Below are 26,265 nucleotides of genomic sequence, written 5' to 3' on the forward strand. Positions count from 1 at the left end.
ATCAAATTGTCATTTTTTTTTTTTGCCCAATTCCTTTAAGTGTCACTAATTCTTCCTTTGAAGCCATGTGACACAAAATGAGAAAATTTGAGACTAATGGCTAATTACTTCAAAGAGGAAAATGAAAATGTTCAAATTAGAACCTTTCTTCAATTAAAACTTGGTCAATAATAATAATTTTTGCTGAAGAATGTGTGTTGTCGCTATGTAAAGGTGGTCTTTAGTGTTCCATTTTGCGTTAAATCCCCAAATAACACTAGCCTTTTCTATTTTAGGGCTGATTCAGTCAGTTGGCATATAATTGAATACATCTTCTAAATTCTTATTTAAATACTATTCTGTTTTCATTTTAGAACTTTTACTAGATTCTGCTTATCCCAATAATTAAGGGAAATGCATTCCTAATTCTGGACTAAAATAGCATGTATCAAGTTGAGGCAAACAAAATGCAAATGCTTTAGAAAAAGAACATAGTTTTAAGTTAAAATATGTTAGTCCTTTTTATCATTGCTTAAAAACTAGAGTCCTGAGTGACTTATTTTAGGTTTTGTTCTGGGATACTTGCCTACCTGCTCCATCCATTCAGAATGCTTAATTTTTAATATGCAAGTGTATGGCTTCCATGTAGTAATTATCATTACCAACTGGGTTCAGGCATACGCTCACCTGGCCTTCTTCTAGCTTCCTACAAACTGCCTCATACTGACTTGCTCAGTCTACCTAAAAGTTACTGCTCTCTCCCCAACTTCCCCCCATACACTTTCTGTATAAATTTTTTTCTTATCTTATTGTATTTCTAAGTTTATAAAGATAATACATGAGTGTTATAACAAGTTAACATATGGATGTCTAAAGAGGTTAAAAATAATTCCTAACTTTTCTTCAAACCCATTTCCTACACCTTTCTCTATGCTCTTATAAACACATACAGAAACATGTATGTGTATGTATGTACATACACACACACACACACACACACCTGTTCTTTCTCAGTCTCCTTTACTGATTTCTCCTCTTCTGTTATCTTTCTAAAGAATAGATAATTCTGTCTTCAGCTCTCTTCTTTTTGCTTCTATACTTTGCTTCTTTCTCCTTAGGTGCCAAGATTTTAAATATCTAACAACTTCTAAATCTCTGTCTAGAGGCCTCTCCTCTGAGCTTAGATTTATATATTTAACTGCCTAGAAGACATCTCCATTGGGATGTTTAAATAGACATTCAAATATTTGATTCTCCCCTCCAGGGTACCTGGTAAGATGGTACTTCCTGCCCATTTCAATTTAGGTGTGGCCATGTGGCTTGCTTTGGACAATGAAAAGGGTACAGAAATTACATGTCACATTCAGATAGAAGCATTAACAGTCAGTGTATGACTCTCCACTCATTTCCTCTGCCATGGTGATCAGTAATAATCCTATCAGTTTGAGTCCTGAAGTGGGAATAACAAGGAACAGAGTCCCAGGCAGCTTGAGATGCACATGCAGCATGAGCAAGAAATAAATTTTGTAGTTTGCAGCCACCAGACTTTGTGGAGTGTTTGTTGCAGCAGTATAACTTAACCTATCCTGACTAACCACCGATGTGTACTAGGATCCCAAATTTAACATGGTCAGAACGAAACGACCCACTCCATTTTCTCCTTTCCCCATCTTACTCATTTTATTAAATGGCACTAACACACACCCATCATCCAAGATCCAATAATCTTTTTTTATTTTACTCTTTCTCTCACTTTCCAAATCCAATCCATCAGTAAATCTTAAAGGTGTGGCTCTACTACCAAAATATATCCCGAATCCAACTACTTCTCACTATTGCCACTACTGTGACCCTAACCCAAGCCATCATCATCTCTCCTCTGCACTGACTCAGCAGCCTCCCCATTTTCCCTCTAAACACCAATTCTCTCTTTCATCTTTATTACTGTTTTTTCTTATTGATTTCTTAGAACTCTTTAATTTTGGCAAAGATATTAATTCTTTACCTTCCATATGTGTTGCAAATGTTTTTTCCAATTTTAACTTTTTTGTTTTACCCTGTTTATTTTTTAGAGTCAGATTAAGTCACTGGCTTTTATTACCATCAGCCTTAGTCTCTTTGTGCTTAAATATGGTACAGAGGGACCAGAGACTTTATACCTCTAAACCTTTCAGTTCTTGTTCAAACTGGAGGTGTCTGGTAGGGAGCTAGCAACACAGAGTAAATATTCAAAGGTCAACATAACTCTCTGAAACCAAAAGGATGATTCTTCCCCTCAAGGGGAGTATTTCTTAGTAGGGACTCTAATGCTAATCCTAGTACTTCAATTGTCATCTGTTTTTCAACTTTCAGATTATACATTTTGTTACATAAATGAATGGATTCAAGGCAAATGAATCAACTTTTAAATTTAAAATTTACAGAATTCTTTTCATTAGCCTAATATTATATGTTTTTATCTTTAAATCTCAATTAGATTTTTCTAAATAGCGGAAGATCAAGGGCCAGATATTAGGCCACAGAATGGCTGATAATCCTTAGATAATATACATTATTTGTACATTATGCACAACTCAGTCATAGAGGGCGATAGTGCTGACAGTTACAAAACTGCAACTTCAGGAAGAATGATTGGTCCAGGAAGATGGGGAGGCTGGATACTATGGAATTTGAGCATTTGAAACAATGACACTATTTGAGACTCATAGGCAACGGGGGGAATGTGAGCGTTCAGAGACTCATAACATGGTCCTTCAACAATATGTAATTCAGTGAGGAAAACAATATATTTGCACAGGCAGGGTAAAGGGAAAGGAGTTGACAAAATCTGTGTATTAATTAAAAAAATAATAATAAACAAGATTATATAATTATGCCAAGTTCGTAGTCTCAGATGATTAATTTCCACTATTTACTTATATTATCTTTTACTTTCCTGTAAAGTTTAATCCATTTATGTAATATATCTCTCCTTCTGAATACTATTTTCATCATTTTATATTTGTTTCTTTCTCACCATCCTCCATTTAAATATCTTCCTCTTTTTCATTTTTCTGTGTGTTTTAAAATATTTTTTTAAAAATTGCACAAAAGACAGTTATTAAGAAAATGAGAAAATGACATGGGAACAAAATTTAAAATTGCCCATACAATTAACATTTTGATGTGTATCTTCTCAGGATTTCTGTGTGTAAATATATACATATAACTATCATCCTCTACAAAATTTTAAAGCAAAAATGGGATTATGTTATCCATGGTGATTTTTTTCAGTTAATTTATCATGAAAATTTCCATTGCAATTGATATTTATATCTTTATATACATATATAAAATATATATATATCTTTATTTTTAAAAATTTGCTTCATAGCATTTCATTGATGTACCACACATTACTTAACCAGTTATCTATGATGGATATTGATAGTTTTTAAACATTGGTAATTATGAAAAATGTTTCCAAATAATTTTTGAACAAATACCTTTGCACAACTATCAAATTATTTGATAAAAATAAATTTTTAGAAGTGGAATGGCTTGGCCAAAAGGTTGGCACATAACCAAGGCATTTGATGCACATCACCAAACTGGTCGCCCTCCAGGAAGGCTGTGTGTATACTCTGCCACCTGTAGCAGTACATAAGAAGGACAGCTTCCTCATTACCACCTATCATGACCATTCTTTCACATTTCTCATGATCTGAAGCTCAAAAATGATGTTTGGGGCTTCCCTGGTGGTGCAGTGGTTAAGAATCCGCCTGCCAATGCAGGGGACATGGGTTCGAGCCCTGGTCCAGGAAGATCCCACATGCCGAGGAACAACTAAGCCCGTGTGCCACAACTACTGAGCCTGCGCTCTAGAGCCTGTGAGCCGCAACTACTGAGCCCACGTGCCACAACTACTGAAGCCCACGCGCCTAGAGCCTGTGTTCCTCAACAAGAGAAGCCACTGCAATGAGAAGCCCACACACCACAACGAAGACCCAATGCAGCCAAAAATAAATAAATAAATAATTATTTTTAAAAAAAGGATGTCTGGACAGCTATTTTAATTTACAATTCCTGGTTGCTAGTGAAATTGAAACTTTTTCTCATCTAGTTATCAGTCTTTTTACTTTCTGTTTTTTGGTCTTAAATGATTATGTCTATTGATTGGCTGGTTTTTGTTATGTTTTAAATGAACTGAATAGAAACAATTCTATTTTGAGGACATTTAATCCTTTGTATGTCATACATACTGCAAATATTTTATGAATTTGTCATTTGCCTTTTAACTGTTTACTATCTTTTGTCCCATACAAAAGCTTTAAATTTGCATGTAGTTTAAGCTTGCATTTCTTTTCCTATTTTCTAATTCATTAATTTTTACTTTAATCATTAATTTTTCTTTCCTTAGTTTTTTTCTCTCCTTCTGACCTTTTAAGTTTATTTACTTCTATTAAAATAAGAATTCTATTTAAAGTTATTAATTTTTCTCTGTGAATAACACCGGGTATATTTTATAATATTTCCTGTATAGTATTTTCATTGTTATTATATTTCAAATAGTCTGTAAATTAAGCATTGATTTCCATTTGGATCCATTCTTGGAGTGTATTTTTTCATTTCTAAGTAGATAGGTTTTCACATTTAAAGTTTGCTATGTAGGGCTTCCCTGGTGGCGCAGTGGTTAAGAATCTGCCTGCCAATGCAGGGGACACGGGTTTGAGCCCTGGTCTGGGAAGATGCCACATGCCGCGGAGCAACTAAGCCCGCGTGCCACAGCTACTGACCCTGCACTCTAGAGCCTGTGAGCCACAACTAATGAGCCCGCGAGCCACAGCTACTGAAGCCCGCATGCCTAGAGCCCGTGCTCCACAACAAGAGAAGCCACCGCAATGAGAAGCCCGTGCACCGCAAGGAAGAGTAGCCCCCACTCACCGCAACTAGAGAAAACCGGCGCGCAGCAGCGAAGACCCAAGGCAGACAAAAACAAATAAATAAATTTATAAAAAAAAAATAAAAAAAATAAAGTTTGCTATGTGTCTCTAGTTTTCTAAAGCTTATTAGATATCCAATATTTATATATATTTTAAATATACACATACATATCTTTTGAATCCACCTTTTTTCTTATACCAATCACATTTTTTTTTCATTTTGTTTTTTGCCCAGCTGATCTGGTAAAGATAGGGAGAAGGATTTTAAACTCTCATAACTACAGTGATTCTGTATGATTTCACTGTACAATGTGATAACCACATTATGATAAATTAGCAAAAGAAATAAATTTCTACTTTTTGATTAAAAATGCTTCTGTGAGGGCTTAAATTTCAAAATAAAACTTATCACAATGAAACTTCTAAAATCATACTTGATGACAACATGTTTTCAAAACAGAATCATAAAGAATTCCTTTTATTTTGGGGCAGTCTTAAACCAATTCCTTTGAAAAATATCATAGGGCATACAAAAAGATGTCTAAAATATTGCGAGAAAAAATATCTCAAAAAAGCTATGACATAAGACATCATTATTCTCTTATTTCTCATTAACTAGAGAGAAGTCACTTCTTTTTAGATACAATAGGGAAAATAAAAATATAAAACAAGCCCCAAACATCCTTCAGAGGTCCCTGTCCTATCACCCACTGTGAGCTTTCTAAACAGCAGATCAATTCTTGCTTCCTTATAGAGTCTATTTGGCAAGATTCATAAATTTGGGAACACAATATAGATTCCACCTCATTTATCAAAGCTTTTTGCCTTCAATTGAACTATCCTTTTTTCCAACTGTTTAAAATTAAAGTTGGGGGTTCAAAAACTAAGCATTCATTAGCAACGCTCTTTTAAGACTGGTTTGCCAAAAAAGAACCAAAGGTTTATTGGTGTTGCAGTGATTGAAACAGACAATTCATTTTTATATGCACATAGAACTAAAATAACACTTTGAGGCCAGTGAGTTTTCATCCTTTCTTTTAACTTTAATGGTATTCTTATTAGTTTATGCATAAATTAAGGGAACCAGATGGGCTCTCCTTAAATCCCAGGGAAATACATTCACTAAACTTCTTTAGGAAAATCAAGGAAAGAATGTACATTATTCAAAGAAAATAAATAACCCTAATGGAGTTGACTATACCTAAACTACATACAATGTTCTTTCAGTCATTTTAAATACTAGAGAGGAAATATATTGGGTTGGCCAAAAAGCTCGTTCGGGTTTTTCCGTAAGATGTTATACCTTCTGACACTGTACTGTCTGCTCCTTCATCTACCAAGATTTTAACACACAACATCAATAAGACATTTCCAGGTTTGATAATGGATTTTCAGTGCCTACTTATACTCTCTCACATATGACCAATTTAGGAGTTAAAGATCTGGCATAAGAGGCAAAACAAATTAACATGGATTTAACATCTGTGTTCTTCAGTGTAATATATTTTGGTGACATTCGATTTGGCACACTCTGTCTTTGCAAATGATGGCCAGAATTCAATGGATTACCAAATCAGTACTTTAGGTAATAACTATTTTTCCCACTAATGGAGACTGACAATGTACACTTGTCTTGCTGAATGTGTTAGAAAATTACTAGACAAAGTGTTTTATAAATGTTGTTAAAACAGGTGTTCAAATCAGATTTTCTTTCCTTCTTCTTTTCTTAAATATCAAAGCCCTCTACTCTCTATAAATTACTGCATTTAACCTAACTGGAACTTAGTAAAAGCTTAGTTTTTTTTTTTTTTTCCCTCAAAAGTCACTTTTTAAAAAAAATTAATTAATTAATTAATTAATTAATTAATTAATTAATTAATTTATTTATTTATTTAAGGCTGTGTTGGGGCTTTGTTTCTGTGCGAAGGCTTTCTCTAGTTGCAGCGAGCAGGGGCCACTCTTCATCGCGGTGCGCGGGCCTCTCACTATCGCGGCCTCTCGTTGCGGAGCACGGGCTCCAGACGCGCAGGCTCAGTAGTTGTGGCTCACGGGCCCAGTTGCTCCGCGGCATGTGGGATCTTCCCAGACCAGGGCTCGAACCCGCGTCCCCTGCATCGGCAGGCAGATTCTCAACCACTGCACCACCAGGGAAGCCCAAGCTTAGTTATTTTTAACATGGCATGTTTTTAACATGTTTTAGCATGTTTCAGTTCTATTTCTCCTTTTCAAATGCTCCTCTCCAATCAAGGCAGTCAACTTCTTATTTTTGCTGGGGGGCATACAAGAATCCTTTAGTTTTTAAAACTAAAGTTTTTAGACTAAAATTAAGTAAGGTGATATTAAATTTCTCTTTTAAATGTAATAAAAGATTCATAAGAGAGTAAATGTAGCATTTCTGTATAACTTAAAATTTTTTGAAGTATTCATTTCTGAACCTAGGGTTCTTTTCAGTTTTCATTTGTGTTTCTGTACCAACATCATTAAGAAATTTGAGAGTTTTTATTATAGTATTTTATTCTTTATATTTTAAGGGCTTTTTCTACCTTCAATTTGCCTAATATATCAAAGATACTTAACTGAAACTCAAAGTCTTTAACAAAAAAATAACACTAAATGTTTATTAAATTTCTAGACATGCCTACCAAGCAAGGGCATCAAATTAAAGAAGGAAATTAAAGGTCTTCTCTCTAGGACAAAGCATGGAGATTACTTTTTACCTGAAGGCCTCAGTTCTGAAAATGACATTCTGATGTACATTTGTGTTTAACCAACCAACCAAACAAGGTCTAGGGAAACCCCTCTAAGGAGGAGACAGACTTTACCCGAAGCAACTTAGGATATCACTATGCCAATAGAAAAACATTTTCAAAGGAAAAATAAGTAATGGGCCTGGAAGGAAAAAAAAATTTTCCTGAGCAACTGTGATCTCCTCACAAAAGGAAAATTTGCTTTTTAAGGACAAATAAAATACATATAATTGTTCAAGGAAGAATGTGACCCTTGGTGTTTTGCCCCATCATGCATTTATAATATAAATCTGTGTGTCTCTTGCAGAAGTTTTTTCTTTCTGGGAGTTTAGAGAATTAGCTCCCACACTCTAAGCACAATCTAAAGGTGGATGAAGCAGATCAATTTAGCTGTCATTGAGAAAATGAATAGTAGGGTTGCTCCATACACCTTATAATATACGTGTGTGTATGTATATGTGTGTATGTGCACTATACTTAATGTATGTAGGAAGATGAATTCATTCATCCTGCTCATCTAAAGAAACATTAATTGAGCAGGCTTCATTCTCTTTAGTGTCTGGTTAGTTACCATAAATAATGAAATACCATTCACTAAATAAACAATTAGCCTTTGTGAGTCTGAAATGAGTCACCTTTTATAGCTGGCTCATGTATATGGCAGGCAACAGGTCAGGTATGTTGCCTTGGGGACAACTCAGACAAGCATTCTAGCATGAGAGGGAAAAGCGAATCTCATATTCTCCTTTTGAAGACTCCAGATCTATACTCTGGAGACAGCACAGCTTGTATTCCAGTGTTTTCCATTTATACTGAAATTCTAAGCTAAAGGAAAATAGCATGCAGATGTGCTGCTTGTGATTTGAGGAGGCTCTTTTGTGCCAGAGTCCATGGTCAGTATAATGATCATATTTTAAAAGTATTAGCCTTCTATTTTTTCACAAACTATTACTTATTCATAATATAAGCAACTAAGAATTAAGGCATAGGGGCAATAAACATCAGCCCCTCCAAAGTAGCTGCTCTTTAATTAAAAATCAAAGCAGTTAAGTGCTTGCATCTTTGGCACTCTTCAACCAACACTCTAACTGGCACCCAAATATCTCCCACAGCATTGTACCAAGTGTTTACACTGCAGACGGGGGCTCCAGGTGCCAGGAGACCCTTCTGCATCATCCGAGAGGTAGCCTTGAGGAGCAGCAGCTTAGAATGTTTGAGTTTTATTGCTCATTGTATAATTATTTGAAAAATCAGTAAATTCTGTTAAACTGAACATTTTATTACCCAGAAGAACTTGACCAAGCAAGACACAACAAATGGATGACTCCTATTATGAAGAAGAGTTTTCTTTGGGGAATTTTACAAATGCTTTTAAGTCATCAATGAATCACTAGTGAAAGAGACAAATCATAAATGCTTTTTGAATGGCCTAAGGGTTAGCACCTCCCTAAAATGTCAGCAGCTGATTCCCTCATCCTCAGCATGTACAGGCTTGCTATTAGTGCACTCACATAGCTCAGGCTATTTAAACGATTAAGAGATGCAGCACATGCAATTCTAGACAGCGACTCAGTGTAACGTAAGTGACCAGGATCAGAGATACTTACTATTCAAGAAGCAAAATACATTATATGGTATAAGAACTAGAATTTTGTCCAAATGTTTCTTCCAATAGTGGTATATTAGTTAGAAATACTATCTTTTACTTTGTAGAAGAAATCTTTAATTGATTTCATAAGTTACCTTCTGTTTTAAAAAGTAAACTATTAGTGGGCTGAGTTCACCCCTCTGGTCCTTCACAGATGTCTATCTTGTACTTATATTATTTTTAACTTTATTAAATATTATTACTTGGGTCATAAGCAATTATAGCAAGATATAAATTTATAAAGTGACACATTTTCAATACCAACCATCTCTATCACCTTATTCCATAATAGCACATTCCATCAAATTAAACTCCAAGATTTCCCACATTTGTTTTAAATTCTATATGTATGGCTTATGAATAGCAATTTTGATGAATTCCAGCTGGTTTAAATATGCAGGCAGACCCTTTATAACAGAATCCTTTCAATTCTTATTGTATTCAATGAGGCCTATTTTAAGTGGGCCACCTGGTAGGATAAAGCACTAATAATTCTCCACAGGAAAAAAAAAGAAAAACAAATCACCCTGTTAAAGTTAAGACCATCTTCCCCAACTACATTACTATTACATACCTAATATAAGTGAGAAGTAGTTCTAATCTTCTGGAAAAGTTGAATTAAAGTTTTAACAATCTAGCCACCCTATGAACTACTAAATTACTCATTTACCTATTATAACAACATTAAAATAATTTCCACCATTTGTGTGCGTTGCCTGGTTTCACAAATCTATCATACACATTTCAGTCTCCCCCTCCATTCCCCACACCCTCCTGTTTCCATCCAGCTGGAATACATCAAGGGTGCAGAAGCCAAGGCAAATGTTGACCCCACCCTCCTCCATCCATTTTAAGGCACCTTCAAAGCCAGAGCACTGATCTAGCTCAGTTTCACCAGCAAAGCCAGCCATCCTGCTATTTAAGACACCAGTTTGGGGTTTTTATAACTACACATTAACATGAGAGCTTTGATTTTTGGTCAAAAACTTCAGCTGCACTGAGTTTCATCAGACTGTCTTCCCCTTTCTGCAGAAGAGTCCTCATTATTAAATCTTCATAATCTTTGCTCTCAGTGTTGCTCTCTTTCCTTATAATAACAACCTCTCTGAACTGTCCAATAACCAACCCTGAGGAACATAATATTTCCCTTCCGAAAGGTGAAAAATGAACAGCCATGATGGTAGTCCAAGCTCTGTTTTCTCTGACATTTGCACACCCTCTATCATTTGTGCACTGTCACAGACATCGGTCATTTCGAAGTGCACAGAAACACTCTCGCCAAGGCACATGAGGGAGGGGAGTGGGGGCTGGAGAGAGAGGAGCTGCAGTAGGACAAAGAACTTACTTTGTTGTTCCCCTGTGCATGTAGCCGCAAGGAAAAAGAAACAAAAAAGAAATATGTTAAACATAAATTTATTTTAAAATCATGAGATTTTTCATGCTAGAGCAAAATCCAAACAAATAACTTAGCTCTTCGCTGACATCCCATTCATACACATACAGCGCCCAAAGCTCATGGACAAGTCAGAGATTCTGCTTATATTAAGTGAAATCATACATTTATAACAGTAGAAAATTATGACAGAGATTTCCCACTTTCTTTCTACTTGAAATACTTGAAGTATGGGAACCTGGCCAAAAAGCATTGGTTTGAATTGGTAATAAGTGAACTGTTAGCATGAAAGGCAAAGTATTTAGTATGTCAGCTTGCCCTTTCCTGACAGCCCCTCCTCCAACGTGCCAAGCAGTGGAAAATTTCATCAGCCAATGCATTTTTAAACAAACACTGCATCCTTGGTTTCAAAGAAGGTGGGGGAAAAAAAAATGAGTAGAGGAAAAGAGTGGGTGGCTCTGGGGAGACAGGGTAACCAGACCAAGTTACGACCTCCATCTGTACCATTCCTTTACTTCGTAAATTATGACTTTTGTCTTGGGTTGGCATGGGAAGCGAAAACTGTATAGTGGGGATGCAGCCAAAATAAACACTGGTCCACATTCAAGAAAATGGGTCTGGAAAGGTTAGTCACAAAAATGTAGTCATTTCTAAAAGGGACACTCTGGATAGAGACACAGAGAGCCGCCAGCCACAGGCGGCAGGCAAATGGCTCTCCTGTTTCAAACTGGAGCTGCAGGAGTATGATTTATATCAAACAATTTAACTCACATATGGCTTAAAAAAATAAAACGGTGATTCATTACTCCCAGGGCAGCCCAAGTCCTTGCAAGGTCAGATCCTGTGAGGGAGACGTGATGGGATATGGGCAGGGAACAGATCTGAACTCTTCTCACAAGGGGCCCAGAAGGAATTTCTCTCTCTGCTGAGATGCAGAGTGGAAGAGAGCTGCAAGTGAAGTGTGTGCATCTGTGGAGGAGCCTGAGCACGGGTAGAGTAACAGGTTGAGCTGGAGATCTGGCATTTAGTTTTAAGAGAGGAAGTGTGTGCGGGGAAGTAATACATACAAAAATTTTCTGGAGAGCAGTAAGGGAACCATCACAGGAGAGTATATTTTCCGGAAAACAATGCCAGTTGGTGACTGGGGAAATGTCTAATTCAAGGACCATCGAGGCCATCATATTTAATAAAAGCATAAATTTAAAGACACTGGTAAAATAGTGTAGAGAGGCTTCTTGACATTGTGAGTTGCCGTGATATAACCATTAACATCACTGGCTTATGTGAGACATAAATAACGGTACAAGAATGAATGAAATCGGGGGAGAAAAAGAGTCTTTTGTAAAAGAATATGCCAGTGGTTCAATAAGGCAATAAAGACCCCCAAAGAGAATTTTATCAGGAGTAAAATATTTTTTAGAGAATAATGGGACCTCGGTTCTCCAAAGAAGTGCAGTATTGCTGAAAATACCTCAAACAGATGGGGTTTATTGCATTCCACAGCAGTGCAGCTTTTGATCTACCAAATAAGTTTCAGGAGTTCAACCAAGTATTTTTGCACATTAGGGAATGACTGGCTTCCATGCTCGGTGGCAGATGGTTCTGTTTGTAGTGGCAACAGTGATGTCACAGAGTAGGGGGCCTTAATCCTTAAATATGAGAAACATACAAGTGGAGGACGTGGTGTGGCTTTGCGATTTCTTGTTTCCTTCAATCATTTCCCAATTGTCTATTCTGAGAGAGGCATAACAGTCATGACTGGTGAATTGTAAATTCTCTATAATTCCTCCACCACTCTGTATGGCAGCATTTATATTTTAGAAATTACCTCCACTGAAGAAAAACTAAACTCTTCAAAATTGGTCATGGAGCTGCTCTAATTTCTGTGGGAAGCACTGTTGGATAAGCTAAGAATAAAGTTATGTACAGCTGGACTAACATGGGCATTTTCTGTCTTGTACAAAAGACTGCTGAGTAAACGCATGGGAGTGGTCATCACCATATTAATAAATATTTATGGGGGTCTGTGTCCATCCCTCTTCTCCCCTATTTGTCATTTGCCAAAGAGAAAAGTTCAGTTGCAGGGTCTATCCAAAAGGACTTTCTGATGTCCCCAAAAGATTTCATTACTGGATGGTTTCAACCTCCAAGGCAGTCCTTAAAAGCATGAATTATGAGTGGGAGAGTCCTGGGAGAGTCCTGAATTCAGAGGTATAGTGAAGTTCCAGGGTGCTTCACTTTCTACTGTCATTTTTCATCTCTTAAATCATATACTAGAGGGGAGGACCATCTATCTAGATAGCTAAAAAAAACACTTGTGAAAAGTTCTGAGGTATATGACTTAACAAATATGCAAAACTGAATTTTCACCAAATTTATTTCAGGGCATGCACAGATTTGCAAGCTGCTTTTTTCGGATAGCCAGTCAACCAGCAGCTGAGGGTAGGCTTGTGGATTCTCACTTCCCCTGACAGCCTCTATGGCTCACTCCTGACTAATTGATGGAGCCTTTGAGGCCCACCTGTCCACAGGGCAGCAATTTGGTATCTTGAGACAACAGTTGGGGAAATTCTCCCCAGATCTCACTGATAGTTTCCAAAGAAAAGGGAACTACTAAACTGAGAATTACAGCTTCATGGACACATTAATGATAGTCAATAACAATAATAAAGGCTACATGGCATTGAATGCTTTCATCCAGTTGCAGGCACTGAGCTAGATGTGATGTGCAACAGTATTCATTTAGTCCCATAAAATCACTCAGAGGAAGAGATTATTATTTTGTGTTTAAAAAAGAATAAACAACTAGAGAGTGAAGTAAGTTGCCTGAGCCACACTGCACATAAATGGAACGGTCGGGATTCCAACGCGAGTGGATTTGACTTAAAGTCTACTTAACTTCAATGCACACAGAATGTTCCAAAGAATTTGGAATTCCTTCATGTTTATATATAAATTAAGTCATACTGTGAGCTGACAAAACTGTGTCAGAAAAATCAGTCATTTGTTATACCACATTCTTTAGATATTTAATTAAATTTGCACTTATTTGTGTTCACACTTAGGGGAAAAATTTATGTACACGTGTCATAAAACAATATTTTAAAAGTTTTAAAATTATGACCTGCCTAGCTATTGATACACACACACACACACACACACACACACACACACACACTTTTTGGTGCTCCTTAATCTTGAGGGGGAAATGGTGCGGAGCAAGAAAGGGAATAAAGTTTTGGATAGAGAGGTTAGTTATAAACTTAGCAGAGGAACTCAGTTTCAGGGGGACTCGGTTTCAGTCCCCACTCCTGTTTCAACTTTCCCCAAATCCTTGAGGGAATATCTCATCAGTAAAAAACAAAACCAGAAAACTATTAATTAATTCCATTAGAAACATCTTTACTTTGAAACTGTGTAAAATCCTACACACTTATTTAACTATTTTATACTGACTATAATTTCAATTTAATGGCCAAAGGAAGTAGAAATAAAAAATAAAATTCTGCCTAATCCAAATTCAGATTTAAATATATTTTAAAAATATTCTGGCTGCTCAGAAAGCTCAGGTGATGGTAGAGTGCCAGAGTTGTGGCTCAGAGATGTTATGTCTAAGTTCACTGAGTAAGTCAGTAGCATAGTGGGAAACAAAATTCAGGACTCCTCATTTCCATTTTAGGGCCACATACTATTACAATACAATGTTCAGATAAGAAGTCTACATTTAGCATTAGATCCAGAAAGTTTAAGGGAATGAAGGTAATTAGAAAATGCACATGGGAATATAGTTGGGTTGTTGTACTTTATATAGATATCTACTATAGTTTTTTTAATCACACTGTAGAGTGGTTATTTATTTGCATCTCTCTCTTCCACTAGACTTGGAACTCCTATAAAGTAAGAATTGCCTCCTTTTTAATCTTTGAATCTTTAGAGTCCACCATAATAGTGATAGATGAAGGGAAGGAAGGAAGTGGGAGAAGATGGTGGAAGGGAAGGAAAGAAGAAAAATTTGTAGAAAACTCCAAGAGAAATGACCTAAGAGACAGAAGGAACAAGGTAGCAGAACACTGTTATATGAGTGACATAAAAACATTCCACCACGTGGACACGATAGAAAAAGATATGATGAGGATAAACATGTTATAAAAAAGTATGCAACCTTAGTTTGGACAAAAAAATTATCCAAAACGTCAATTCATTCAAATCTGGGTGATGGCTATTTATCTAAATGAAGCCAAACTTATACAATTTAGAAAAATGACCTATGTAGAATTTTTTCCAGTTAAAATAGAGATGTCTCATGTAGAGTTAAAATAGAGATGTCTCATGAAGAAAGCAGAACTTTATCTAGACTCATATCCATGTATGACACATAAATGTTTCATTATTAGGGTAGGGATTGACTGATTTGCTGTTGACTCAATGGTTTATTGATACAAAAACAAAAACACCAGAAGTCCTAAAAATTTACTTAGAAGGAGACATCTGTTATTAGGTTACTCTGACTTCTTCGTCAAATCTTTCTAAATTAGGAATAACTACCTAAAAGTATCGCTTCCCCCAAACTTAAGCGTATTCACGAAATGCAATGTTTAGATAAGCATTCTACTTAGATTGCTTTCAGTAATTAGCTTCCATTTAAACATCTGAAAGTCAAGCAATAGTGTAATATAACCTGCAGAACTACATGGTGCATAAGAAATGCAAATATTGTTTATGATGAAAACTGAGAAAAGCGATGCTCATGGCACACTGCCAAGTTTAATTTCCTGTCATGTCTTTGGCATGTAGTAAAAAGCCCCTTTGTCTCGATTTTCCAAGCAGTTGTACCAAATGTATGTTAATAAGCAAATAAAAATGATGTGAAAAGAATCAAAACAGTTTGTATAGGATAACTCTAGATTTGCTTCAAATTGAGCAGCCTAATAAAAAAAAAATAGCAAATATCTCATTGAGCATCTTCTTTTGTGTAGAGCTATGGATACATGAAAATTCAGATTTATAAAAAGAGTTCACAGATGGATGGGTAATTTTGCTTTTCCAAGACAGTTTTTTGCTCACAAGAGATGCATTACATAATTTTTTTTAAAATAGCAAACTTGTGTAGTGCATTTAAAATAAGTTTAGTTGACAAAATCATGATGTAAGAAAACATTTTCACAAACATTACAGTTCCTTGGAAGGAAGACACACACACACACACACACACACACACACACACACACACACACAAACACACTGACATTTTATATGACCAAACGTACTTGGAACACAAAAAATATCATAAAGTATTTACAATCTCATTGGGCTGTATTATAAATATCCACAATGTTTTAAACTCTCTTCTACTTGCTTAAGTAAGTAGTCTGTGATGAAAATGATAATTATTATTATCATCATCATCATAAATAAAAATAGAGTGCTTACTTGTGTTTAACCTGTCCAGTGCTTTCCCTGCATTATCTCATTTAATCCTGTCAACCACGCTACAGCAGACTCTTGTTATCTCCATTTTAGATGTGGGAATCTTGAAAGATAAAAGGGCTAGAAAACCTTCCCGAGATCTCACAGCTTGTATGTGAGCTTCAGGAATTTCAGTCTATGTAGTTTGATGCTAAAGCCTGTGATTTAACCCACAGGCTGTGCTGGTTTTCGTAACAATCCAGCCATAACAATCTTTTAAAAATATAAATCTTATCATGTCATTAACTGGCTTGAAACCCTCCAATGGCTTCCCATCTCACCCAGAATAAAACTCAAATGCTGGCCACCTCCTTCAAGGCCTACATAATCTGGCTACTGACCACTTTTGGAAATCATCAACTACTTTTGTTCTCCTTCATTGTGTCTAGACACTCTGACTTTTTTTGCTGCTCTTCTAAGACACTGAGCTGCTTTGTACTTGCTAGCCCTCTGCCATGAACACTCTCCATCAGACGTTCATATTACTTATTCCTCGCTTCTTTCAGGAGCCTACTCAAATGTCAACTCTTCAAAGGGGCCTTCCCTAATCACCTTACTAAAATAAAGCTCACTTGCCCCTCATTCTCACTATCTGTCCCTTTAATCTAATTTTTTATAGAACTTACCACTCTAACAAATACACTCTACAATTATACTGTATCCATTCATTTATTTAACATCTGTTCCTTGTGGGGGCAGGACCTCACTGTTCACCTCTGCATCACTAGTGCCTGGAAAGGTAGCTGGCAAAAACCACATGCTCAATAGGCTTTTGTGGAATGAATGAATAAAACATTAAGTATATGTGCATTTTTAATATAGAATGTTTAATACAGAAATTAAACACACTATCGTCAATGGATAGGAAAGAGTAATAAGTAATGATTAGAATTAACAACAAAAATAGAAGTGGTACAGAAGATACCTCTGTACTGCATATCACCTGGAAAGAGTTTGGTTTCACCTCATTTGGAAGGCACAGGGTGTGTCATGGGGGTTCACTGTTTTAGGTGTTAACCAGACAAGTGGAGGTTGATATAGGGTTAAGAGGTCTACGTGAGAACTAAAATAACAGCAACAAGGAGAATGTTTTGGCACAAACCCTCTATCCTTTACCCCTGGAACTTTGTTAAATTCCAGTGTAACCTCAGGGATATGGTCAGGTCTGAAATCCACCCCGAGATGCTTCAATTGTCCCACAATGTGCTCACATCTCAGACTTTCCCTTGAGAAGACTCTATCCCTATTTGGGGCCTGGAAATAACCCAACTTATACACGGTCAGTCCTATAAACTAATCTACAGACAATCTAAGCACCACAAAGGTCAAGCTGGAGTAAATCCTTAAAGCTCAGTCTCATTGCTTAACTTCTGGGGGGGAACCTGGATAGCACAATGTCTCGGGGGTAGCAAGTAAGCAGTGAGAGCCACTCATCTGCAGAGTCTGTTTAATGGTGTGTGTACATATGTTGGGTGGGAATTCTGAAGTTTAAATCCAGACTAGTCTGTGTAATATTACATTTTCCAAAGAACACAAATAGAAGGTCTGTTTATTAACTTGAATGAGAGAAGTGTCTCTAAGACCCTTGAAGTATATTAATAAAGATAAGTGGGAATAACTTATCTTTATTAATATAGCAATGTAATATTTTTTTGTTCTTTTATACTCACAATGACATTAACCAGAGTTTAATTTTGGATATAGGTACTACAGACATAATGAAAGGAGGTAGATTTTTATAAAAATAAGTACATTTTAAAGAATATGAAATAGTGTTATGATTGATGATATATATACTATGACTATATGAAGAATGTTATAAGCTGCTTATATGAATATTATAGAATAGTATACTGTAGAACAGCATATAAAGGCAAATAAAATTTTAAATTAAAACAAAGAAACTCTCTTGCTTTGAGATTACATATGTTATGTTTTATGGCAAAGTTGGGAATTTTCTTTAAAAATATACTGATAAACTTCTTATAATAGAAATCTAATGGATAAAAAAAAATATAAGCAAAGTAGCAGTTAAAACTATGGCAAATTAATTAAGTCAAACAAGAACTAGCTTCTCCAGCATATAGTATGTAGAATTATGCTTTCTTAAACATGGTTAATAATTTTAAAATAAGAGATATATCCAACTTACTAAAGATTTATCTGGATAAACCCCAGCTCTTAGTAGAGATGCCTTCCAGCTGTCTACATCCTCCTGTGAATCACATGCCAGCTCGAGAAAGCGATAGTCTTTGTATACATTCCTGGAGTCAAAAAAAAAAAATCGTGCTTTTAGTTTTGAACCAAATTCAAAATGATTTCATATCCCTGCAGATGATGATACAAACGACAGTCCAAATGAAGGGTTATCTGACAGGCACTGAAGAAAAACAAAAACAATCTTTTGCATTTAAAATAATTAGCAAATTCCTATATGTATGTATTATACAATTAAAAAACCCTCACATTAAAGAATTTAGAGTTATCTGTACTGCTAAGCAATAAGAAGGGAAGGAAATAACAAATGTTCTCAGTATGACACACTGAGTGCCAACTGACAGGGAGTTGTTCTGAGGGGAATGGATTTGCTATTGTCTAGTAATTAGATGAATTTTTGAAACTAATTTACAAGTCTAAATGGCTCATAAAACTTTAAAATTATGGCAATAATCTCAAAAAACTAAAATATTGTGCTGGATTCAAATCACAAATGCTCATCAATATTGTGAAAAGGAAAGAACATTAACTAATATTTAACAGAGTAAAGTGCCTATGAAGTGCATATTGACAACTGGACAATACTATAATTTTGTATTTCCTTTCTTAATAATAAAATAATACACAAAATGTAATAATGCCCATTTAGAATAATTTAGAAACTAGATAAAAGTATAAAAATGGATACAATCAACCATTTTCTACTATTTACAGATAAATCTATTTCTTTATATTCTTTTGTTCTATGCATTTTTCCACAGTTGAGTTTCTCTCTCTTTCTCACTCTCTCTCTCAATTTTGTGTCCTTTTCACTTACTATTATATCATGGTCATATACTTATGCTATTACATCTTCATAAACATCAAATTATAATGGTATATTATTAATTAATATAAATGTATGACAATTTACTTGACCTCCTCCTAATATTAGATAAGTAATTTACTTTATTTGCAATCATAAATAATGCTCAAATAAATATTTTTACCCATAAGCTTTTGTCTTTCTACTTTAATTTACTACTATTATTTTCTGAGGATAGATTCTTACAGATAGAGTTACAGAATCAAAGTTATAATCATTTTTGAAGACAATGATACACGTTCCAATCATCTTTCCAGAAAAGATAATCCAATTTAGACAGATACTAGCAGTGTACAAGATTAACAATCTTTTTCTCTTCTTTATCTCCCCCAAGGTGTTCTCATTCATGGCTAAGAGTTTCAATTTACACCTAACTCAGATGGCTTACATATTTACATCCCCTGTCCAGACCTGCCCGATTCATACTGCTTATTGACTTCTCCACTTGAGTATCTCAAAGGCACTGTGACATGGATGAATGAATTGGTGATTTCCAACTTGATGTTCCCATTTCATGCAGCATCAGTGTAATGCAGATACTTTGGAGGTATCTTAGACATCTTCCACACTCTCATACACCTCCTTACATTTTACCATTTAAAAGTGTACTTCCTGTATATTGACCATCATGTTATTATCATCTCTCTTTTGGGTTATTACAACATCTCTTCACTAGTCTCGCAGCATCACACGACCACTTTAAATTTGCTCTCTACACGGAATCCTTACTATCTTCTGAAAATGTGAATCAGATATTCACATAAATATACCTGGTTATACCAGTTAAAACCCCTGGTATAAAACACTGCAATACTACATGCTTTTAGGAAAAGACCACACTCACTATGATGGCCTACAAAGCCCTGCACAGTCTGGCCCAACATTACCTTACTCTCTAGCCTCTTTTCATACTCTGTTCTCCCTTGATTTTTAAGCCACACTGGCCTTGTACTTCCTCATATATGCCATGCTTACTCCCAAAGTCTTTGAATATACTGCTCTCTCTGTCTGCAGCTATCTGTCCTTCCCTTATCGCACAGTTAACTCCCGTGCCTTCCCACACTCATGGGACCAGTCCACTTAAAGTACCCAGCAGTTGCACCTGTGCCACAATGAACAAAGGAAAATAAAAGGACACCCAAAGAGGTCTAACAGCCAGAGAGACAAAGAATAGAGAAGGCAATCAGAGCAGTCTATCAACAAAAGAGAAAGGTTGGGGGTAGCAAAAGAATAATAAGTATTTGAAGAGGTACAAAAGGGCATTAAAAAAGACTTATAGAACTAAGAAAAATAAGATTTTTAAGTTAATATATTGAGTAGATAAGTTGAAGGAAAGGATGATCAATCTTGAGATTAGAATTAGTAGATGTTAAGATCCAGTAGGAGAATTAGAAAAATATACAGAGAGAAGTGTGGAGGAAAGACCCAGAACATCTAACCTGTAAATAATAGGAGTTCCAGAAAAAGAAAAGGAAGATAGGAGGAGAAAAATAATTATAAAAAAGAAACTATTTTTTAAAAAAGAAACTTATCCTGATTTTTAGAAAGATCCAAATCTTTACATTGAAAGTGCTGTTTCAGGTAGAACTGATGAGAAAAATTACCACATACACATATGCTAGTATAAATCTTGAGCTCTGAGATAAAGAAAAGTCTTCTGTAAAGAAAGAGAAAGTTGCTTACAAAGGAAAAAGAATTAGACTGGTACTGGACTGAACATTCAAAAGGTAGAAGGCAATGAAATAGTATTCATGGATTCTTAAGAGGACTGCAGACTCAGAGTCCCACATCCAGCCAGGTTATCAACATATACCCAATCTGAGGGAGATGCTAAGACAGTATTAGGATTACAACAACACTGAATGAACCTGCAGAGAGTGTTCAAGGGTGAAGAAAAACTAAGAGAAGAGAAAACAGTGGTGAGCCACAAAATTTGCTGTATCCATAGAGTCAAATCAAAATAAGTAATGATAGATCATCTAAGAATTGCAATATAAGGACTAAATAAGAACTCTTAAAGAAGAAGAGACACATTGCAACAGAAATTCAAATAGTCTAAAACTCAGGGGAGGGTGGAAGGAAAAAAAGATGCTCACAAGTTCTCCTCTGATGGGTATAGGAGTGAAGAGTAGGGAAGCAAAGGGATCCCAGAGTTCTCATATTGTTGGAAGAAGTGGGTGAGGAGAGAAGTAGGAGAAGAAAGTGTCTTGGGAGAGAAATATTTGATAATTTGCCTCATGGAATAATAGGGTTATGTACTGATGAGTGTAAATATTAATAAAATAAAAAGTACAGAACTCCCAAATTAAAAAAGAAAAAATAAAGAAAATCAATAGCCTCTTGATCAAACCAACAAAAAATTAAGAAAAGAAACAACAAAATAAAATAGGAAATTTTAACGATAGGAATAAAATCAAGTATATTAATTATTAAATTAATAAAAGTGAACTGAATTCTCTCAGCTAAACAGTTAATTTAGGTAAAAAAAAATAAAACCCAGTTATATGTTATTTGCAAAAATAAAGGAACAGGTAAAGATATATCAGACGAACACAAAACAAAGAAATAAAAATGCATGAATGGCAATATTAATATAGGCAAGATAGAATTTAAAAGTATTGAACAGGATAAACAATTTAAAAGCACTAAATAGAACAAATAGAAATATTATATAATGATATAAAGTACAATTTATGAAGACTGGAAAATACTTATAAACCTGTTTGCACCAAATAATATAATAGACAAGTAAATGAAGTAAATGTTACTTAAAAATGTAGGATAAACTTGACATAACTATTGCATATAATTAATTAAAATATAAATATGGAAAGTTTTTAATATGGCATTTTTCAAATTAGATATAGTGGACAAAAAATAAGTAAGCACATAAAAGAAATAAATAGTACAACAGATGAAGTAAATTTAATAGATTCCTTTATCACTTAAATAGAAGATAAAGATGTTTTCATCATCAACAAACCATTTACAAAAATCTGTCATATACTTGGATCTGCACACATACACAATATCAGCTTTAAGAAATTTAAAAAAAGAGAGATTTTATGAATCCCATTCTTTGGTCACAAAACAAAAAAAAAAAGAAAAAGAAAAAATGAATTTCTAAACAAAAGACTCAGAAAGAAAATAAAAAGCAAGCACACTCCTCGATAATCCTTGTACTACAGAAGAAACCAAAACAAAATTGTAAATTATTTAGAAAGCAATAAAAAATATATAAACACATCATATCCAACCAGTGGAGCACAGCAAAGGCTGTAGGAAAACTTATGGCTTTAAATATGCTCATCATTTAGAGAAAAAAATTTAAAAAGTTAATATTCATCTATAGAAAGTATTAAATTAGGATAAAAAAACAAAATAAGCCAAGAAAGGAAATTAACATAGATTAAAGCCAAAACTAATGAAATATGAAATATTAAGATAACATAAAGGATAAAGATATCCATGAGTATTTTCCCTTTAGTAATAGATAATAAACTTATAATCCTAATTAGGGGAGAAAACAAAAGTATACAAGATCACAAATGAGAAAGGATAGAATACATACCCACAAATATATAGGAGATTGAGAAAATTACAATCAAATACTTTATGCAATCTTATGTCAAAACTAAGAACCTAGAGATAATTACTAATATCCTAAAAAATATAAATCAACAAAATTAACTCAGAAAGAATTGGAAAACCCAAGTTGCTTTTACAAAACACTGCTAGTACTAAGATACTTGCTTAAAAGACTAACACTGACTGCAAGACAAATATACAAAAATCATGGCGGGACCTTCAAGATGGCGGAGGAGTAAGCCGTGGAGATCACCTTCCTCCCCACAAATACATCAGAAATACATCTACATGTGGAACAACTCCTACAGAACACCTACTGAACGCTGGCAGAAGACCTCAGACTTCCCAAAAGGCAAGAAACTCCCCACGTACCTGGGTAGGGCAAAAGAAAAAAGAAAAAAACAGAGACAAAAGAATAGGGACAGGACCTGCACCACAGGGAGGGAGCTGTGAAGGAGGAAATGTTTCCACACACTAGGAAGCCCCTTCGCAGGCAGAGACTGCAGGAGGCGGAGGGGGAAGCTTCCGAGCCACGGAGGAGAGCACAGCAACAGGGGTGCAGAGGGCAAAGCGGAGAGATTCCCACACAGAGGATCGGTGCCGACCAGCACTCAGCAGCCTGAGAGGCTTGTCTGCTCACCCACTGGGGCGGGTGGGGGCTGGGAGCTGAGGCTCGAAGGGCTTCAGAGGTCAGAATGGCCATCATCAAAATATCTACAAACAATAAATGCTGGAGAGGGTCTGGAGAAAAGGGAACCCTCTTGCACTGCTGGTGGGAATGTAAATTGATACAGCCACTATGGAGAACAGCATGGAGGTTCCTTAAAAAACTAAAAATAGAATTACCATATGATCCAGCAATCCCACTACTGGGCACATACCCTGAGAAAACCATAATTCAAAAAGAGTCGTGTACCACAATGTTCATTGCAGCTCTATTTACAATAGCCAGGACATGGAAGCAACCTAAGTGTCCATCAACAGATGAATGGATAAAGAAGATGTGGCACATATATACAATGGAATATTAGCTATAAAAATAAACGAAATTGAGTTATTTGTAGTGAGGTGGATGGACCTAGAGACTGTCATACAGGGTGAAGTAAGTCAGAAAGAGAAAAACAAATACCGTATGCTAACACATATATATGGAATCTAAAAAAAAAAATGGTTCTGAAGAACCTAGGGGCACGACAGGAATAAAGACACAGATGTAGAGAATGGACTTGAGGACACGGGGAGGGGGAAGGGTAAGCTGGGACGAAGTGAGAGAGTGGCATGGACACGTATACACTACCAAATGTGAAATAGATAGCTAGTGGGAAGCAGCCACATAGCACAGGGAGATCAGCTCTGTGCTTTGTGTCCACCTAGAAGGGTGGGATAGGGAGGGTGGGAGGCAGACGCAAGAGGGAGAAGATATGGGAATGTATGTATATGTATAGCTGATTCATACAGCAGAAACTAACACACCATTGTAAAGCAATTATACTCCAATAAAGATGTTAAAAAAAATACAAATCAATGACTTTCCTCAATACTCCCAATAACTTTGAAATGGAAAAAATACTCCATTCACACTAGGAGAAAGGCTATAAAATACATAAAAATAAATTTTTTTAAATTAAGAAAATTATAAGATCTTCATAAATGGGAAGGCATATTTGCATGTGTTCATTTGATTACACTATACTGCTAGGTCTTACTAAGTGACTAGCACTACTAGGTATTCAATAAATACTTATTGAATAATGACTACCATCACACCCTTAAAAATATTGACTATCATCTTTGAAACACCTTTGCAAATTTTATAATTTAAATGATTCTTGGGGCTTCCCTGGTGGCGCAGTGGTTAAGAGTCTGCCTGCCAATGCAGGGGACACGGGTTCGAGCCCTGGTCTGGGAAGATCCCACATGCCGAGGAGCAACTAAGCCCATGTGCCACAGCTACTGAGCCTGCACTCTAGAGCCCATGAGCCACAGCTACTGAGCCCATGTGCTGCAACTACTGAAGCCCACGCACCTAGAGCCCATGCTCCGCAACAAGGGAAGCCACCGCAATGAGAAGCCTGCGCACCGCAATGACGAGTAGCCCCCGCTCACCACAACTAGAGAAAGCCCGCGCTCAGCAACGAAGACCCAACGCAGCCAAAAATTAATAAGTAAAATAAATAAATTTTAAAAAAGTTATTCTCCATCAAAGCTTTACTATTTTTGCAAAGGAGGATGAGCATTTTTATATATTTATGGAAATGATGTTCTTTGTTCTGATTTCATTACATACTTTTTGTATATTACTGTAATAATTTCTCATTTTTTATTTGCTTTTGCCTGACATATCTTTGTCTCTTTTACTTTTTTGCTTTTATCCATTTGCTTTAGTTTTTAAAAAGAAATATCTGTTATAAATGCTAACTGTAAAGTAGGCTTTTATTTTTCATCCCAATTTGAAAATCACCTCCTACAATTAGGAAAGTTTTAATCACGTTTATTTCTCGCCTATTTGGTTTCTATATTATTTTAGTGGTTTTCAGTTCTACAGGTAAATGACCATCTTAACGTTTTCCAAATCATTCTTGAATTCATTTTTGTATATAAAATTCCTGTATATAAACTTTAGGAATAAAATAATAATTTTTGGCTTCTTGGGGGATTTAGAAGCTTTTACTTTCCACATTATCTCATGACATTTGAAAATCTGTCTAGAAATATTAACCTAGAATATTATTTCTGAATTATTGTTTTCACATTTCTTTGAGGCTCCTTTTTTCTTTTTTTACTTTTGTATTCAATTTTGTTACACTTAAGCAATTATTTAGATGGAACTCTACATGTTTAACTTTAATAAAGATTTATCATCAGGCATCTTCTACCTGGACTTCTCAATTTGTAAATTCTTACTTGGATTCATTTTTTGAGCTGGCTCAAACTAGAGTTAGCTATCTAAATTTCTGGTTGGGGCAGTCTCCACATTTCTCACATTGATTCAGTGAGTAAGTGAAGAAATTTCTTACTGTTTTTTACTGTTTAGCCCAGTTTTTCTTATTCAGGGTAATGCACGCAGTGGTCACTCAAAGGATTTCAATCTAGGTCACTCTGTGAGTCTTGCAAATAGTTGACTGACATTTCCACTTTCCAGTGCTTTTGAGATTTTCCATCTCTGTTGTATATGAGTTTTTGGATATAGCAATGGATGGAGAAGGGCGAAAGAGAAGCTTCTAATTTTTCACCATCTTATAAGAGGTCATCTTATTTACCTTCATAGCAACCCTGCAAAGTTGGTTATAGAGCTGTTTTACAGTTGAGGAAGCTGAGATTCAGAGAAATTAGGTGACTTTCCCCCAAATCACATAGCTAATTAACGGCACAACCTGGGCCTACCACGTTCCTCGGCATATAGCCTCTGTAAAACAAATATTAGTTGAATGAACGAACAA

At 35.6% G+C, this 26,265-nt stretch overlaps 1 protein-coding gene across 6 annotated transcripts in view; it reads right to left on the minus strand.

Annotated features, from left to right (window-relative positions):
- Nucleotides 1-26,265, minus strand: part of DNM3 (dynamin 3) — a 572,001-nt gene that overhangs the window by 83,208 nt on the left and 462,528 nt on the right. For all 6 annotated transcript variants that reach the window (XM_061185713.1, XM_061185709.1, XM_061185710.1 and 3 more), the window contains one exon: nucleotides 18,308-18,419. In XM_061185713.1, the coding sequence (XP_061041696.1) occupies nucleotides 18,308-18,419 (112 nt within the window). The remainder of the gene's footprint in view (nucleotides 1-18,307; nucleotides 18,420-26,265) is intronic.

The sequence above is a fragment of the Eubalaena glacialis genome, chromosome 3 (genome assembly GCF_028564815.1).
Source record: "Eubalaena glacialis isolate mEubGla1 chromosome 3, mEubGla1.1.hap2.+ XY, whole genome shotgun sequence".
In the NCBI taxonomy this organism is placed as follows: domain Eukaryota; kingdom Metazoa; phylum Chordata; class Mammalia; order Artiodactyla; family Balaenidae; genus Eubalaena; species Eubalaena glacialis.